Source organism: Glycine max, chromosome 2, assembly GCF_000004515.6.
Source record: "Glycine max cultivar Williams 82 chromosome 2, Glycine_max_v4.0, whole genome shotgun sequence".
NCBI classification, from domain to species: domain Eukaryota; kingdom Viridiplantae; phylum Streptophyta; class Magnoliopsida; order Fabales; family Fabaceae; genus Glycine; species Glycine max.
This window is the reverse complement of record NC_016089.4, coordinates 48,125,583-48,142,787: the sequence shown is the minus strand read 5'-3', so window position 1 is coordinate 48,142,787 and position 17,205 is coordinate 48,125,583. Positions and strand designations below refer to the sequence as shown.

Below are 17,205 nucleotides of genomic sequence, written 5' to 3'. Positions count from 1 at the left end.
CGATTGGATTAGAACTTGCATGTTTCCTTTAAAGTCAGACCTTATATTCATTAATATGTCCGCAATAAATGCGAAAATTCTGAGCATACTACTATTAAAAAATGGTTAAAAATAACAAGTGGGGCCCTCACAGGTGGTGTAGAATAATAAGGTTGTGGTGGTACACACTCTATCTTTTCCTGCTTTACATGCCACAATCATGAAACAGGCAATGATGATGATCTGAGGAACCGTGTTTGTCTCGTGTCTCATCTCATCCATGAAGAGAAGGAGAAGAAGGGATCCAAAATCAGAAGAAAGTTACGATTTTTCGAGATGGGTCTGTCCAAGGAGAATCTGAAAGGTCTCATACTAGCTTTGGTGTCAAGTGGGTTCATTGGGGCAAGTTTTATCATTAAGAAGCAAGGCCTTAGAAGAGCTGCAGCAGTTTCTGGTGTCAGGGCTGGTGGGGGAGTTTTCTCAATTATAATTTCTATTTGGAAGCTTGTTTTTGGTTATGCATGGTTTTGTAATTTTTTTTTCTCATTTTGTAGGTGTTGGTGGTTATTATTATCTCTTGGAGCCACTATGGTGGGTGGGAATGATCACAAGTAAGCTTTAAATACTGTTTAATTTTGCTTCTATGCTTTTAGTATTGTCATTTTTGTTTTTTTTTTTTTTTGGGTGTAGAATCTAGATTTTCTTGTACCTTAATGGGTTTTGTTTTGTCTCAATAATTGCTTTTGATTTTATCCATTCATTGTATGGATTTAATTGGATTTTATTCTTAATAGAATTTTTGAATCCCGTAAGTTGGCTAGAATTAATTTCGTTCTGCATTGTATAGTGGAACCTGGATTTGATGTTTCAGAGGCTTTACTTATTTGCTAGATTTCTTTATTATACACACGCACATGGTAGATAAGTTGTACTGCAGTTGAAGGTTAATTAAAATATGCGAATTTTAGTTTATCATGGTCATTTTTTCTTTATCTGATTTCTTGCAGAATTCTTTTCTGTATGGTTTATTGTTCAGTGATTGTAGGAGAGGTTGCAAACTTCGTTGCATATGCATTTGCTCCAGCAGTCCTAGTTACTCCTCTTGGTGCATTAAGTATTATTGTGAGGTATTCCCCTTAATTTTCATTGTTGATTGAGAGTTAAGGTGGCATTAGCTTGTAACATTGGCGACATAACATGGTTGCTTCTTCAATGATGTTTGCATGGTATCCTCTAGTGCTGTTTTGGCTGACATTATTCTGAAAGAGAAGCTACACAATCTTGGGATATTGGGCTGTATAATGTGCATTGCTGGTAGTATCATTATTGTTATTCATGCTCCTAAGGAACAACCTATTACATCTGTTCTGGAAATATGGAATATGGCCACTCAACCAGGTTAGAATGCACTGTATTTTTTTAAAAATGCAATTCACTGAAGTTCCTTGATAACAAAGATATCCTCCTTGCTTGCAGCTTTTCTGGCATATGTGGGCTCAGTAATAGTGTTGGTTTTCATTCTGGTCTTCCATTTTGCACCAAGATGTGGGCATACGAATGTGCTAGTTTTTACTGGAATTTGTTCATTGATGGGTTCCCTCTCTGTAAGTAAATTAATTTACTGTTATCTCTCCTGCAATGTCTCTTTGATGATTGATCTAAACTTCAAAGTTTTGCTTACTCAAAGTTATCAAGTTTAAAACATATACAAACTAAGGGACCTGATTTCATGTTGAAAGTAATTTGGTTTTCACCATTCATTCCTATTTTCTATTAATGAAGTTCATTTCATAAATATAGTTTCAGCTTCCATATAATTTTTATATATTTTTTTTGTGTAGTTATATGAGACTTCTATGGCCTAAAGTTTTTTCCCTTTCCCCCAATTACATGGATAATTATTTCTGTCATAATAACTGATTTACTGAAAAATGTTTTCTTTGTAGTAACACTGCAATAATATGGTGGCTGATCTATATTGAATTGCTATAATTTTGCAGGTGATGAGTGTTAAAGCCCTTGGAACTTCTTTGAAATTAACTTTTGAAGGGAAAAATCAGTTAATCTACCCAGAGACATGGTTTTTTATGTTAGTTGTTGCTATATGTGTCATCATGCAAATGAATTATCTTAATAAGGTTTGTTACCTGATGTCTCTTAAAATTAGCATGCTGGGCCTGTCGTACATATATTTTTATCAATGACCTGGAAGTTCAAACATTTGACAAATTCTTAAGTTGAAATATAACTTCTCGTTGTAATTTGTAAGTACATAGGATGCAAATTATCTCTTTTCTATTTTCTGTTTCATCCATTCTATCTTGATCCAATTATTTCATAGGAACTGCTCTTTGTTTTGAGCCTTTTGGGAGGGGGGGAGAAAGATTTACTGTAAAGAGGAGGGAATAAAATACTAGGGAGGAGGATATCATTGGGCCTAAGAGGCTCAAAAATGAAATTATGCCCATGAATAAGGATCTGAGAGATTATGGAGAAGAGATAAACAAGTTTCACAGGAGGCAGAAGTGGGGAGGAGTGCAACATGTGGATGTGGTTGAAGGAGAGAGAGAAAATAACTGGTGGCAAGGGGAGAGAGGGAGGAGAGAGTGAGAAGGATTATATGATGGGTGTGATAACTGAATAGGGAGAATGACAAAATTGGTATCAATATTGGCTACCCTGAGTGAAGAAAAGGGGTTCTCTAATTTCTGCTATTTGTTTATTTTGTATTGTTCATCTTGTAAGAAGCTAGTCTCCACCTATTACCCTAGCTTTCTTTTTCATTTTCTTGGGTTGCACCACTGTAGCATAGGTTTATACTCAATTTATAGTATTTGGTGTTTTGAGGAAAATATAGGTGGTCTTGTTGCCAGACTCTTCCTTTGAATTGGAATGCAGGGAAGCTTAGCTACAACTTCATATACAATTGAAGGAAGATGACAACTGAACATAAAACAGAATGGAAAAATCTTACGAACTGAAACTCTGCTAAGCTATTTAAAAGATCTAGAATTCTTTTAATACCTCTTTTTAATATTTCTTAAGTTAATCTTATCAGACAGTAAGAGGGAAATTACATTCCACAGGAGGACTGTTTCTGATAAGATAATCAGTAATTGCTCCTATGATTTTACTAGTTGCATGTTAAATCCTCCATACAACATACAATATTACAACATGTGAATTCCTATGTAATGTAAATTCAAGATAGAACAAACCTCAGAACTCAAGACAGAGTACCCGACACTAAACCTCAGAACTAAGAGATTACATAATACAGCAAAAGTCAAATCAAAGATACAACAAAAGTAAATGGTTTTACAACAGAACTAGTAAAGGTTTGGTGTTTGGTACTCTATCATTGCTAACTGATAATCTTATCAGAAAGAGTCCCCCACTATCAATTGATTATAAGTTCTCTATACAGCATGCAACATGATTTTACTTTTATAGTATTTATTAGCCTGATTAGGCTGTTACTTTTCTGTTTCTTTACTTTTGTTGGCTTCTTAATCTGTTTGACTGTGCTATCCCTTGATGTAATGATTTGATCTTTTAGATGTTTAAAATGAAAGAATTGTTTAATTGTTGAAAATGCTGGCATTTATATTGCTAAACTAGCGGTATCAAGAACTCCTCACAATGACATAGTGATCCATTATATTTTGTGAAGTTTATTATTCTTTTTTCTTTATGAAGTCTTGTTTAAAATGATGTCCAATTTATATTCAATGGAAAAAGAAATCAATTCTAGAGAATTCAGATTTTCTGTGTATTATATACAAAGTTCTTATATATATGAAATTTTGGATCAATTACTAATTACTCTTCACTGACATGATTGTATTGTAATTATTTCAGGCTCTTGACACCTTCAACACAGCAATTGTATCTCCTATATACTATGTCATGTTCACAACACTTACAATACTAGCCAGTGTAATAATGTTTAAGGTATAATCAATTAGTTTTGGCATTTAATGCTAAATGCATAAGATGTTTCTGTTGTCTACGGATTGTACAAGAACCTATTTACATTTAAAAATAATGCTTACAGGATTGGGATGGACAAAGTGGTGGAACTATTGTGTCAGAAATATGTGGCTTCATCATTGTGCTCTCTGGAACAATAATGTTGCATGCGACTAAGGACTTCGAGAGAAGCTCTTCTTTTAGAGGTGTGGTAAATTTGATCATAGCACTTAATTCTGCTGCCACTGACTAGCCAGATGAATGCATGGAACCATCATTGATATTCTTTCATATTTGCATGTGTTGAAACAATTGCAGGTAGTGATCCTTTATCGCCTACGCTATCTGCCCGACTTTTTACCGGAAATGGTGACTCATTACTTAAGCAAGATGAGGAAAATGGATCTCCCGAGAGTAATATGCGCTCAAGAAGGCAAGAATTGTATTAGATGGTTAAAGATCTTAATTTATTTAATTGTAGGGGGAAGAAGAAGCCTTTCCCTGGAGAATCTGAATGAGATGCCCATCAGATTATACTACACCATGAAGCTGTAGGTACCAATGAAACCATAAAATGATGGAAGATTTGTGAAGCCATTCTTTTACCCTGAGCATCTTAGGAATTTATCCTCATAGATTTTAGTTCTGACTTTGAAAGATGGTTCTGGAACCAATGCTTACATAATGTATAGCTTGTCCACCGTTTCTTGTGTCATGAATGGTTTGTTCACTAGTCAAAAGTAGCTAATATGCTCCAAATAGTTATTAGATTGAGATGATTAGTTGTATTTGTGAGGCTCTCTTTACATGAACCAAAAAAGTGAGTGGGGGATGGAGATTATTAGTTTGTGAAAATTATATGCATGGTGATTTTGCTTTCTTTTTCAATTTTATTTATTTGTTTTCTTTGTCAATTTGACTTAGCATAGAGAGATTCATTTGTGGTTTGTAAGTAATGAGATATGTACAGGAAGCTAAGAGACTTCCCTCAATTTTAGTTTGCTATGAATAAGAAATATGTCCTCATTCTTACATTAACATACTATGTTTGTGAAGATCTCAACATTATTTGCATAATTATGTGCTATGCGCAACTAAACATATGTTATGAACTTAACCATTGTGGTGTGGGGGCTTCGAAGTTTCAACTTCTTTGATGAAGCCAAGAAGTGAACCTCACCTCAAAAGTGTATTCTTAATGTTAGCAAGGCACCTCGCAATTTCCCCAGCTGTCTCTTTCGTCCTTGTCTCAATTTGTGTTTAGAATAATGTTGTCTTGGGAAAACACAAATATAACGGCAAAAAAGGCATGTAAAAAACTGGGATAGTATAATAACCTAAATTCTAGTGCTCTTTTATATTTATGCAATTTTGATTTTTAATTGAATGATTTTTAGTTTATGTTTTTTTATCAAATTTTAAAATAGGGGTTCTCTTTGTTAGTTTGACATTCAAAATTTAACATTTGTTGACATTAGTCATCTACTTAATTGATAGGATGGATTGTAACTAATCAATAACATGAAAAACATTTCAGATATCAAAATATTTTTTTAAAAAATAATACAGAATTTAATATATTAACACATTTAAATTCTAATATGGATATTTTTTTAAAGATATTATGATATTTAAAATATTTTCCAAATATTTGATTAGTCAGATGTTAGTCTGTTAAATAATTAGGCTAGGGATAACTGGTATCAACGAAAAGATCTAATTTTGACATCTAATAGAATTTAGGCACTAAAAGTGTTTAATTAGAAGAAGTATCATGTTTGCACAAATAACATGTAATTTTGTGAAATACGACAATTTGCTGAATAAAACCTCTTAGAAAAACAATTAAATTATTAAATGCAACGAACCTTGAAGAATTGTTTTCTGGCCCCACCAGACCTACTTTGTTTGCCTGTCACTAATATTACCAGGACTTAATTCTTAAGTTTTCAAAACGCGACAATAGAAGCAGTAATTTGGCATTTCACAAGTTTATTGTATTACAACATCAGATTCAGTGGGCTTTAATTAATTAATTAATTAATTAATAATACTAATAATAATAAGGATCTTATTTACTAGTATTCTTAGAATATTATTAATAATCTAAAAATAAAATATTTATTATAAAAATTATAGAATAGCATAAAAAACTTTAAAAAATTATGAAAAATACAATTTTACGTATTTTAATTTTTTTTTCTTTTAAATTTTTAACCAATATATTAAGAGTATTAGTTATTAGTATTTGGCTATGATAATAAAAAAAATAATTGCAGAAAAGATATTTATGGAAGTTAGTACATAGGAGGCGGTGTCCGCGCGATATCGAAATCTAAGAAGTCTGCTCTGAATTTATCTGAGAGCTGAAGAGAGGGAACGAGTTTGTGAAGTAAAGTTGACTCAGTGGAAACTCGGTTGAACTCGAAATGGCGAAACTTGAAGCGAAGCTAGGAATGATCGTGGACTCGGTGGGGCAGTTCTTCTCCGGCAAAGACCATCTTCCTTATTGTGACTCTGACGTCGTCGCTGTATGTATCATCTTCATATTCTCTTTTAGGGTTTCAAATCTCACAATTTCTCTTTTCAATCAATTATGTATGTGTTTAAGTGTTTGAGATTGCAATTGAATGTTGTGTTGTGTGTGACACTGCGCTGGCAGGGATGTGAAAGAGAGGTATTGGAGGCTGAAAAACAATCATCTGAAGAGCATATGCAGGACTGTCTCCTGCGTTTATCATGGGCTCTTGTTCACTCCAAACACCCACAAGATGTGCACCGTGGGATAGCCATGCTTGAAGGTCTCTCTCTCTCTCTCATCTTGCAATTCAATTATGTATGTATGATAACTGATAGTTAGATGACATGCATGTATGTGATTTCATGGAAATGGCAGCATCTTTGCCTGCTACAAAGGACCCACTGCAGCAAAGGGAGAAGCTTTATCTTCTGGCTGTTGGATACTATAGAAACGCTGATTATTCAAGGAGTAGGGATCTCGTCGACAGGTGCCTCGCGGTATGTATCCATCTATCTAAGGAATCTTAATTGTGATATTTAATCACATTTATAATTTCTTATACATGTCCATGACATATCGATCAATGATTTTCTCATCAATGACTAAGATTAGTTACTTTATCTTTAATCAGGACTTTACTTTAGAGGAGACAAATCCTAATTATAATTATACATCATAACGTTGTTGCTTTTTCTTTTTGTGGGAAAAAAAAATATCACCACCCTGTGTTTTCTGCTATTGATTTCCCCTGATCAGTGTGGCAGAGGTGTATGTTTTGCACCTGAAGGAGGCCATGCTTGTGTTGTGTCTCTACTCTCTAGCATAATAGCCTGAACTATATTTGATAATATACTCTGAGTTTCAATGTGTAGCTAGTTGTCATCTGTATCTTGCCTTCAAAACGCATCATGTTTTGGAATAGTATTTGAATTCTGTTTACGCATTTTCTGAAGCCTGTACATATTTTACTGTAACAATGTGTTCACAGAAAGGAATACAATACTTCATTGTCTGTTGGGACGTCTCTTACCTGATGTCTCCGGTCCACACAATTTGAAATTGAGTTAACCACCTTGAACACAAACACTGGTTCCCAAGAATCATGTCCATTTTTTTACTCTTCTTTTCCCTTTCATATACTCAAGTCTTCATCAAGTCTTCACTGTTTCCTCTTTTCACTTGTTATAGAGGAAAAAGTTACAGATGCAATATCTTTAAGTTTTGGATTTTTTGTAATATACCTCTCCAAACCCAACAACAAATTCCAAGCAAGGGCAAAGCACACCTTCATTATTTTTAAAAAATTTCAAACTATAGCATATGCATCAATGCAGCATCTATGTACTTTAATGTGATATCATGTTAATGTTTTCTTCCTTAGCTTGCACCCGACTGGAGGCAGGCAGTGACACTCAAGAAGACGATCGAGGATAAGATCACTAAAGGTTCCCATCAATTCTTGATTTTCCACTTAACATTTTTCTCTGCTTCTTTTTTCTTGCTAAGAGCAAGAGGAAAATGGGTTGATATTGGATCTTATATAGCACTGACTGTTTCTTTTCTTTCATTGTAGATGGTGTCATTGGCCTGGGCATTGCCGCTACTGCTGTAGGACTTATAGCAGGTGGGATTGCAGCAGCTGTGTCTAGAAAAAAGTGATAGAATCATTTCTATAAAACACACATGATCTGATATGTAAGAGGCAAACATCTATAATACTGTGAATTTGCTGCATCTTACTGCTTTTATGAAAAGAAGGGCATGAACAATAATGTGTACAAAGCGGTGGAAATGATGTCTCAGTACTAGATGAGAGATGTATTGCGTGTCTTCATGTTTAAAAAAAACATATACCTCTGTACTTTTATCATTTCTATGATTTACTTTCTTTTTATGTTTTTATCTCTGTCAATACACCCCTCAACCTCCCTGCCCCAAATTTCTTATATAATGCAATCCAATTACGCTAATCTCTTTGAGACTGCATCTAACCTCCTTGAATGATAATGTACCAATAATTTCAAGTTCGGTCTGATCATTGTTGAAGATTTTATTCATTTAACGAGAAAAACTTAAAATGAAATTAAGACATATGTGAGGATTGTAATATTTATAGATTAGAACGGAATCTCTATGCCAACTGGATTGAATCAAATTTGGGAGGCATGTCCCACTATGTGTGCTTTCACCTGGAAATCTCGTATGACAACATTGACAACAAAAATGTGTTTTTCGTTAAATAAATTCAAGTGAGTGAACTGCAAAAGCGACTAATGTTGATTTTTTAGTTAAGCTAGGCTAATCAGGACACTCGCCTTGGAGGAGGAGTTAGGAAAGTCAACATTTGTGACTGCGCCGGTAAAATTGATCATAAATCGTTGCAATGGCAGAATTAGAATTGGGAAGTGAAGGGTAATAAACCTTTCACTGCTGATCTCCGTGTCATATCCAATATTTGGGTTAGATTTGCGTACGTCAATTCAAGATTAATGATCAAGAGTGTAAAGACTGATACAATTCACGCCAGCTTTGACCACTTGTTAATGGTTATGATTTGACATAATGGCTTGAAATTGCTCAAAAACCAGTCGTCCAAGAAAGAACTAATTCACGGTTGTTTCAAGGCACAAACAAGAAAATAGTTGCAACTCTGAATACCCCGAGGACCAAGGTAGGCCATCGCCAACAAGGCACTTTTAGGAAATCCCTTGAAGCTTCTTAATCCTAACCCACAAGAATCACTGAATCAACAAAAGTAGTTAAATGAAGGAAACTTCCGTGTAATTCCCTCTCAGTACACGGTCAAGACAAACCACAGAACATTTTTAAGGAGTTGCAATTGCTTTAGGTTTTGAAGAGTGAGGCATCGGTGGAGAGAGACCTTCCATCGAAGGTGAAGATTATGCATCACTCAAGTTTATGCTAATTCTACTCTTATCCGTAGCATTCTTTTTAAAAATTAAAAATCATGTAACAACATTGAACCATTAGCCTGTGAAAATATGATCACACGTTTCCTTCCAAAACCTCAATACAGGAGTACCTTGCACACATCATCACACATTTGATACTTTAATACTTCAATATACATGATTCTGAAGTAATAATTTAAGTATTAATTGTTGAATTTTCCATCTGCTGGTTTGAAAGCTATCCTGCATACACCATCAAACATTGATGTCTCCAATGTAATAATTTTGTTTGGCCATAGCATTCTTGGTTTTCAATTCAACACTTAAAAAATACAAAGTGTTTACTTAACTCGCACTAATATCGACATTAGACCATGAAACCACTTGTCAGTTTATATAATTGCAGATTGTATTACTAAGGAATCCACTTGACCTTTGCTTGTTTTTCTCATTTCTTGAACAAATTCTTTTATCTGGCTTTTTTTCCCTTGACAGTGTTGTACTCTTTTAGCAATCTTCCCCGATAATATATTTTGCAGCATTCTGATATACTGTTTTTTTTTTTTTTGTTGAATTATGAAATAATCAGGATATATATATCATTATATACTGATTATTTGATATGGAGTTACCAAGACTTTGGAAAATGTCTTATTGGACAGACTACAATTTGGAATTGCTGCCATTTTTTGGTCTTTTCGGTAGTGCTGGAAGCTTAACACAAACTCATTACTGCGGGATAACAAAAGTCTGTTAACACTACATTACCTGTTCCACATTGCTTGAGTACTGGATCTGATGTTTAATTGTGACAGAAACTAGAAATTCAGTCAAATGAAGGGATTATGCAGCAATATCGAGAAAGAAATGAAAAACGAGGCTCAATCATTCACATCGGTGGGATCCACTTGTTCTATTACAAGACAAAAGAAGCAGTAGGTTACACTTGGACAGCAATTTCTTCCTTCAGAACAAATTCAACTTCTTCATTTTGCCATGCAAGGGGAGATGGTGGAGAGTCCCATGATAACGGAGAAGAAGGAGGAGAGCTCCACTGCATTGAATGGTCAAACCAATCAGAAAATTGGGACATTGGCAATTCTACAGGTTCTGGGTAGCATTGAGGGGAATGAGGAACCTAGAGCCACAAGAAAAATGAAAATGGAAGATAGAGCAAATGTTAGACAAAGGGGAAGCAAACAGTAAAAAGCTTCTAATCAACAAAATGCTTAAATTCATATCAACTTATAGTGAATTGATTCTTAAATGCTTCAATCAAGATTTAAATTAAATCATCTTAAAGCATGTGATTTTTATTGTATATGACAAAAATGAAATAGTACATATACAATGGTTGTTCTCAAAGCATCCCTCAGCTTCAAATAAACCAAAACAAACTAAAAAAGGGGTCCGAGATACATTACCTTTATCTGCTCTAGGATAGATATGGAATCTGCAGAGATAAAATGGTGTAAGGAGTTTTATCAACATAATCTAATAATAATAACCATCAACATGATAGTCAGGGATATCCAAATTTAATTCACCAAAAGATTGAATAGGAGTATGTTCAGATATATTTTAAATCAACTCATCACACAAGAAATCCTTTTTGTCAAAAGTTTAGAATGCCAACTTCAATGCCAAATGTCAACTATCTCTTCATTGTATTCTAATAAAAGACAGCTAGAAATAATTTTCTTAAGAACTCACTCACATGCACAATCTCATCATAAGATTCAATACCACATTTTACTTGTAACTGTAAAGTTAAAAACTAAGTCATTGATTTAATTGATGTCAAAATTACAAGGTAACAATTTGTGGTAAACTAAGACAGTAAGACATTGATTTAATTGCACCATAAAGATTTTGGCAACTCATGCCATACATCGAATATTGAAGTAAAAGCCAGGTGGGGATTACCATCTTGTGGAAGAACTGTCTCAAGATTGAAACTTCTCATAGCAGCATTTTGAGCCTCGATGCACTTCTTGTGATCATGCAAGAACATTTCCTCCTTTACATTAATATCTTCCTTGGGTAAATTCCTTTTCTTAACCGGGGCTTCAGGGTGGTGAAGTGAACTTTTGTTTGTTATATCATTTAGAGCTTTTCGACCTGCAGTCCCTGAACCGCCTTTCTTTCCATTTGTCTTGGAATTCTTCGACTTAGTAGTCTCTATCCCGATCAAACGAAACCAACATAGTATGAGAAGAGTGCAGTACATAATAAATGGTCCATCAATAATGTTGCAGAATGCAAAGTCAATTTCCAAACTTTTTCATTACTATTTCATAATGAATCCACTATAGTTGCTGAAAATTGATGTTATAGGCAACATAACATAAAAATGCTTACTTTTGGAATGAAGATTCAAGTTTTCATCTTTGATAATCAGGTGGCTAGGAGCAACAAACTTAGCCATTATCCTATTTCACTTTTGTCAGAGAGCAAATACTTTGATACTGGACTCTGCAAAACAAATTATAAAACTTGTGTGAATAATAATAATAACAATAAAAAAGGGTTATGAATACCATGAAGAAGAAAAACCTTTGCCAGTATTAATATTTTCTTTTCTATAGCAAAATCCCATAAGTTTTCTCCCAATTCCAAGTATCAATTAACCAATCAAGTAAACTAAGTTTAATGAACATAAATCCCAATTCTTAAACATTAAAAAAATTGAATTCAGAGATATAACACAAGGAAAACAGAAGCAATAGAACAAACCCCAAATCACAGAAAGGTTAGAAGTAAAGAACGTGAATAGAGAGCAACGAAGGTGAATGATTACGAGATGCAGAGGGAGAAGAAGAAGAAGAAGACGACCCAAAACGTCACCGTTTGTTGGATTTTGAATTTTTTGTCGAAGCCCGCTACGGCCACATCTTTATATATATATTTGAGGAGTTTTGGACAACACAGCCCTTGACGAAATTTCAAAATTACCAACTTGCCAGCTTCCCTTTTAATTTCTAATAGATTTACGGCTAGACTACTATTATATATATACTTATTTAATTATATAAATTAAATTATTTTATTTTCTTATTTTAATAAATTAAATAAACATAAAAATGAAATTTATTTAATTTAAATTTAATAATAAGATTTTAAAGGTAACAATTTTTTTAGAAGTTTAAAATAAAAAAGATTTTATTTATATTTAAAATAATAAGCTTGCATGATTGATTTACTTGACGTCTTTAAAATTGAGGGTAAGTTGCAAATTGCAGGGACTATAATGCTTGAGAGTTGTAAAATTTAGGAATTATAAATTTTAGTAAGTTGTAAAATTTAAGGACTATATATAATAATAATAATCAGTTATACTTATTATTAAATGTCATATTATTGTCAATGTGCTACATCACCATTTTACTTATATTTTTTTCAGGAGAACTTATATTGTTAATAGAACCCTAACAACATAAGTTAATTTGCCTAATGAAAAAAAAATAAACAACTTAATTGATCATTATTTAATTAAGATCCTTATTTATCATTATTTTATTTTGGACCCATAAAATGTCATAAAAAGAACTGTTGGAACTGGAACCTAACCCTAATAAGGGTCCCAACAAGCCTAGCAAATCCACGATGGGTCCTAGCTGAAGGCTTGCACCATTGAAGGGAAATGGGGATGTAACAAAATATTAGGTGAGATTCAGTAAATAAAAATTGAAATTATAATATTTTAAATTTTTTCATAAATTTTAGTCAATAATAAAAATAATCTATATTAAAAAGTGTTATTTATCAAAATTCCGTTTATCAAAATTCCGTTTAAACAACACCTATAAATCAATTAAATTTATGTGTTGTTCAACGGAATTGAGAAATTTTTTTTTTCCATTTTAATTATGCCTGTTTTTTCTTATTTCTGTTGATGCTTTCTGAATTGCAAACAATTATCATTGTTATGGGTTTCTGTTTTGTGTAGGACAATTGTTCTGAGAAAGGAAACTGTTCATTCAAACTCCGGGTTGTGATGGGGATCAAGCCTCTTCAATGTTGGAGATTCAAGTCATGACAATACTTTTCATACATTCATACACTGAGAAGTGGAACTTTTGCTATGAAGTATTAGCTTTTGATTTGTATTTATGTTTTAGTTACTAGCACATGATTAATTAAACCATCAATGTTGATGTAATGGGTTTAACTTGCTGAAGTCTGAAATGTGACAGATTATTTAGAACTTATTGTTTGAAATATGTACTAGGATTTAGCAGCGGATGCTGATAATGTGCCGTTTCTTGTTGGGTGGCTGTCGTATCTTTTTTCTGTTGTATCATTTTTTCCCCACTTCTTTTTTGTTGTTTCTCCCTCACATTTTGTTAGCATAGCAGCGGTGTAGCATGAAAATATTGTGTATGATGTAGAGAGCTAACCATTTGATCACTGTAATCATTCAAAGCTGGAGAATTGTACATGTTTTCATGTATATATTGATATTAACTTTACTGATAAAGGTAGAATCCAGCTCCAGTTTTGTTTTATGGTCTTGTCATGTTTATATATCTAGTCTAATAGAATCCAACAGTTGAGAATTGGAGGGTCATAGTGTATTCATTTGTCTCTCTTTGCATCTTGAATGCTTCTAATACAGAGGAGGGAGCCAGATTTTTCAGTTTATGAAGAAAATTTATATTAAATTTTCATATATTATATATAGAGAAATGATACTAACATTCTCTTGACACTTTTTCTTAAGCACTCTCTGATCACTGAAATTTGTTGAAAATTTTAAAATTCGTGTGGTTTCATTTCTTCTTTAATGAATACCATTTATAATTTTGTATTTTGTAGTGAATTGCACATTAATAAGAGTGTTGTTGTGTTGCTGGCATTTGTCTTGTGAAAAATACTAGCAATATTTTATCACATATTCTTTTGAATACGTTTTTTTAATTGATTAAAATTTATTGAAAATATAATTGTGAATTTTTTTATATTATATCCTAATGATACTTGTTTTGATAATCACTCCATCTAGTCTTATAAGGAAACTGTTTAAATTTAAAGGACAAAACATGTCCTACTAGATACACACCAACCTTTGTATCTAGAACGATCTTAGATACAAAGAAGAAATGAGATATAGAGGTGATAATGTCCTAATCCCCAACTCAAATCCTAACGAGAAAGCTAACCTCCCTCTCTTTCTCTTTCTATGTGGCAATTTACTTTGTATATTGTTATTAATTCTTGCAAAGTGACATGTTGTCTCTTTGGCAAATGCATCAAATTATACAAATAGTATAAAACGATAAGATTGAATATCGAGTTCCACAAGGACTATGGTTATATATATATATATATATATATATCTAACAATTAAGTAATTAGTGATTCAAATCAAATTTTGTTCATTGATTAACTACAAGTATAAACTAAAAGGAATTAACTAAAAAGTAAGGAAGATGAAGGTTAAGAAACACAAATGCTCAAAGTTGTCAAATGGTGTTGTGATGAGTTAAAGAACGGGTTAAGAGTGGAGTATGCAGATTAGTCGATATTTTTTAGAAGGTGCATGCACAATGCATTTACTCCATATTTACTACTAGGGAGTAAATATATTTAATTGATGTGTTTTATCCTAATTATTTTAGCTTATTAGTGTATTACCATAGGTAAAGAGGGTTTCAAAAAATTTGCACAATTTTAAAGTAAAAATAAAAGAAAAGAAAAGTTAACAATGCTTCAACCTCCTCATCTTCTTGACTTCTCTAAACTCTCTCAATTCTTAAATTTCTATTCGCATATAATATTTTGTATGCAATATGATAGTACATCGTTATGGAATATGTTTCTACATTTATAGAATACCTGTATATTATAAATTAAAAGATTACTTCTTCTTTTTTACACAAATTCAAAGATTTTTATGATAATGTTTGACAAAATTACGAATTAAAATTATTTTAGCTTATTAAGTGTTTACTCATTTTTTGAAATTGAGCTAATGACCGGAATTCCATCTCAATTTAACGAAATTTTTAGAAGGTGCATGCATACAGGTACAAGAAACAGAACAACGAGCTAAGATGAGAAACAGAAAGAATAATAACTGATATATACTTTATTCTGTTTGAATTTATTCTGTTTGATATCTTATCTCATTAGTTTGGATTTAGTCTGTTTTCTCATATTATCTTGGTATTCTGATTCTTGTACCTCTATATAAATTCATTCTCATGTATCAAGCAAATTCCATTCAAACCATTGTTTCCTATATACCTTTTTTTCTTTCTCTTTCCGAGAGTGTTCTAATTAAGCAGTGAGTAATAATGGAGAGGAAAATGCACAATCCTACTTCTTCCACAGTGTTGACAATATTGCTACTTGGAGTGCTTTCTCAAAACCTTGTCGTCCCTGTAACATGCACTCCCACCTCCTCACCAACTCCCTTCACTGGAACAAGCTAGTAAGTTTTCCTAATCCTAGCTATTTTAATTTTTTTTTATGAAAAAATGTTAACTAATTTGATATATATATAATGAAAATTAAAAAAATTGCAGCTATTGGAGCAGTAACCCAGGAAGGATAAAGGAGGTGCTAGGGTGGGTGGGAACCATAGGCAGTGCATTTGGTGTGGGTAGTAGTAATAATAAGATTCCAAGCAATGTGAGCTTGGTACATGCACTTTCCAACACTACAAGTGATGGGCTAGGAGCACTGTGCAGAGAAGGGACAGCTTCCTTTCTCAACTCCTTGGTCAACAACAAGTTCCCTTATACAACCCCACAAGTCAGAGACACTTTTGTAGGATCTCTTGTCTCAGATATCGCTGCAGCAGCACAAGCCAACCTCTTCTTTAATGTATTTTCTATTTTCTTAAATAGTCTATATTATAATTAAATAGTTAATATATATTATAAGTAATTTCATTTTACGAATTAATTAAATACATACGTGTGCATTATATTGATACAATATTGTAATTATTTTTCATTTTTCAAAGGGTGTTCTGTGAAAATAAAAAACGGCATATACAAAATGTGACAGGGATGCATAAGTGAAATTAAACTTTATTAGAAAAACGATATCCATATTACACAAGACATAGAATCCATATTTATTAGTAGCGGGAGGCATGGAAACATAGATAAAGTGATGGTCATGGGTTGATTCGGCCCTCGTTAGCCATCTTGAAGAGGTTGGCTTGTGCTGCTGCAGCGATATCTGAGACAAGAGATCCTACAAAAGTGTCTCTGACTTGTGGGGTTGTATAAGGGAACTTGTTGTTGACCAAGGAGTTGAGAAAGGAAGCTGTCCCTTCTCTGCACAGTGCTCCTAGCCCATCACTTGTAGTGTTGGAAAGTGCATGTACCAAGCTCACATTGCTTGGAATCTTATTATTACTACTACCCACACCAAATGCACTGCCTATGGTTCCCACCCACCCTAGCACCTCCTTTATCCTTCCTGGGTTACTGCTCCAATAGCTGCAATTTTTTTAATTTTCATTATATATATATCAAATTAGTTAACATTTTTTCATAAAAAAAAATTAAAATAGCTAGGATTAGGAAAACTTACTAGCTTGTTCCAGTGAAGGGAGTTGGTGAGGAGGTGGGAGTGCATGTTACAGGGACGACAAGGTTTTGAGAAAGCACTCCAAGTAGCAATATTGTCAACACTGTGGAAGAAGTAGGATTGTGCATTTTCCTCTCCATTATTACTCACTGCTTAATTAGAACACTCTCGGAAAGAGAAAGAAAAAAAGGTATATAGGAAACAATGGTTTGAATGGAATTTGCTTGATACATGAGAATGAATTTATATAGAGGTACAAGAATCAGAATACCA

General features: G+C 33.1%; 4 protein-coding genes across 7 annotated transcripts; 2 read left to right on the top strand and 2 right to left on the bottom strand.

The window, feature by feature from the left end:
• The first annotated feature begins 176 nt into the window (after window positions 1–176).
• On the top strand, window positions 177–4,989 carry LOC100807502 (probable magnesium transporter NIPA3). Of its 2 annotated transcripts, XM_003519468.5 has the most exons (9): window positions 177–445; window positions 534–590; window positions 1,016–1,106; window positions 1,217–1,377; window positions 1,456–1,583; window positions 1,980–2,117; window positions 3,841–3,933; window positions 4,037–4,157; window positions 4,270–4,989. In XM_003519468.5, exons 1-9 carry the CDS (start codon window positions 316–318, stop codon window positions 4,398–4,400), a joined length of 1,050 nt encoding a protein of 349 aa, XP_003519516.1. In that variant the 5' UTR covers window positions 177–315; the 3' UTR covers window positions 4,401–4,989. The 2 variants fall into 2 exon arrangements, with proteins under 2 accessions (XP_003519516.1, XP_014625839.1); XM_014770353.2 differs by lacking the exon at window positions 177–445 and having other exon boundaries at window positions 535–590; window positions 987–1,106.
• A 1,237-nt stretch (window positions 4,990–6,226) lies between these two features.
• On the top strand, window positions 6,227–8,382 carry LOC100305882 (mitochondrial fission 1 protein A-like). Its single transcript, NM_001251232.3, has 5 exons — window positions 6,227–6,482; window positions 6,614–6,752; window positions 6,848–6,969; window positions 7,854–7,917; window positions 8,046–8,382. The coding sequence occupies exons 1-5, from the start codon at window positions 6,381–6,383 to the stop codon at window positions 8,129–8,131; spliced, it is 513 nt and encodes a 170-aa protein (NP_001238161.2). The 5' UTR covers window positions 6,227–6,380; the 3' UTR covers window positions 8,132–8,382.
• A 1,866-nt stretch (window positions 8,383–10,248) lies between these two features.
• Window positions 10,249–12,258, bottom strand: LOC100806971 (protein PATRONUS 2). 3 transcript variants are annotated; one of them, XM_006575568.4, is made up of 5 exons: window positions 12,185–12,258; window positions 11,746–11,859; window positions 11,311–11,565; window positions 10,809–10,837; window positions 10,249–10,522 (listed from the first exon to the last, which is right to left on the bottom strand). In XM_006575568.4, the coding sequence occupies exons 2-5, from the start codon at window positions 11,810–11,812 to the stop codon at window positions 10,325–10,327; spliced, it is 549 nt and encodes a 182-aa protein (XP_006575631.1). In that variant the 5' UTR covers window positions 11,813–11,859; window positions 12,185–12,258; the 3' UTR covers window positions 10,249–10,324. The 3 variants fall into 3 exon arrangements, with proteins under 3 accessions (XP_006575631.1, XP_003519515.1, XP_014625832.1); XM_003519467.5 differs by having other exon boundaries at window positions 12,121–12,252; XM_014770346.3 differs by having other exon boundaries at window positions 12,152–12,252.
• A 4,255-nt stretch (window positions 12,259–16,513) lies between these two features.
• Window positions 16,514–17,072, bottom strand: LOC102666337 (protodermal factor 1). Its single transcript, XM_006576056.4, has 2 exons — window positions 16,936–17,072; window positions 16,514–16,841 (listed from the first exon to the last, which is right to left on the bottom strand). Exons 1-2 carry the CDS (start codon window positions 17,070–17,072, stop codon window positions 16,514–16,516), a joined length of 465 nt encoding a protein of 154 aa, XP_006576119.1.
• Between the last annotated feature and the right edge of the window lie 133 nt (window positions 17,073–17,205).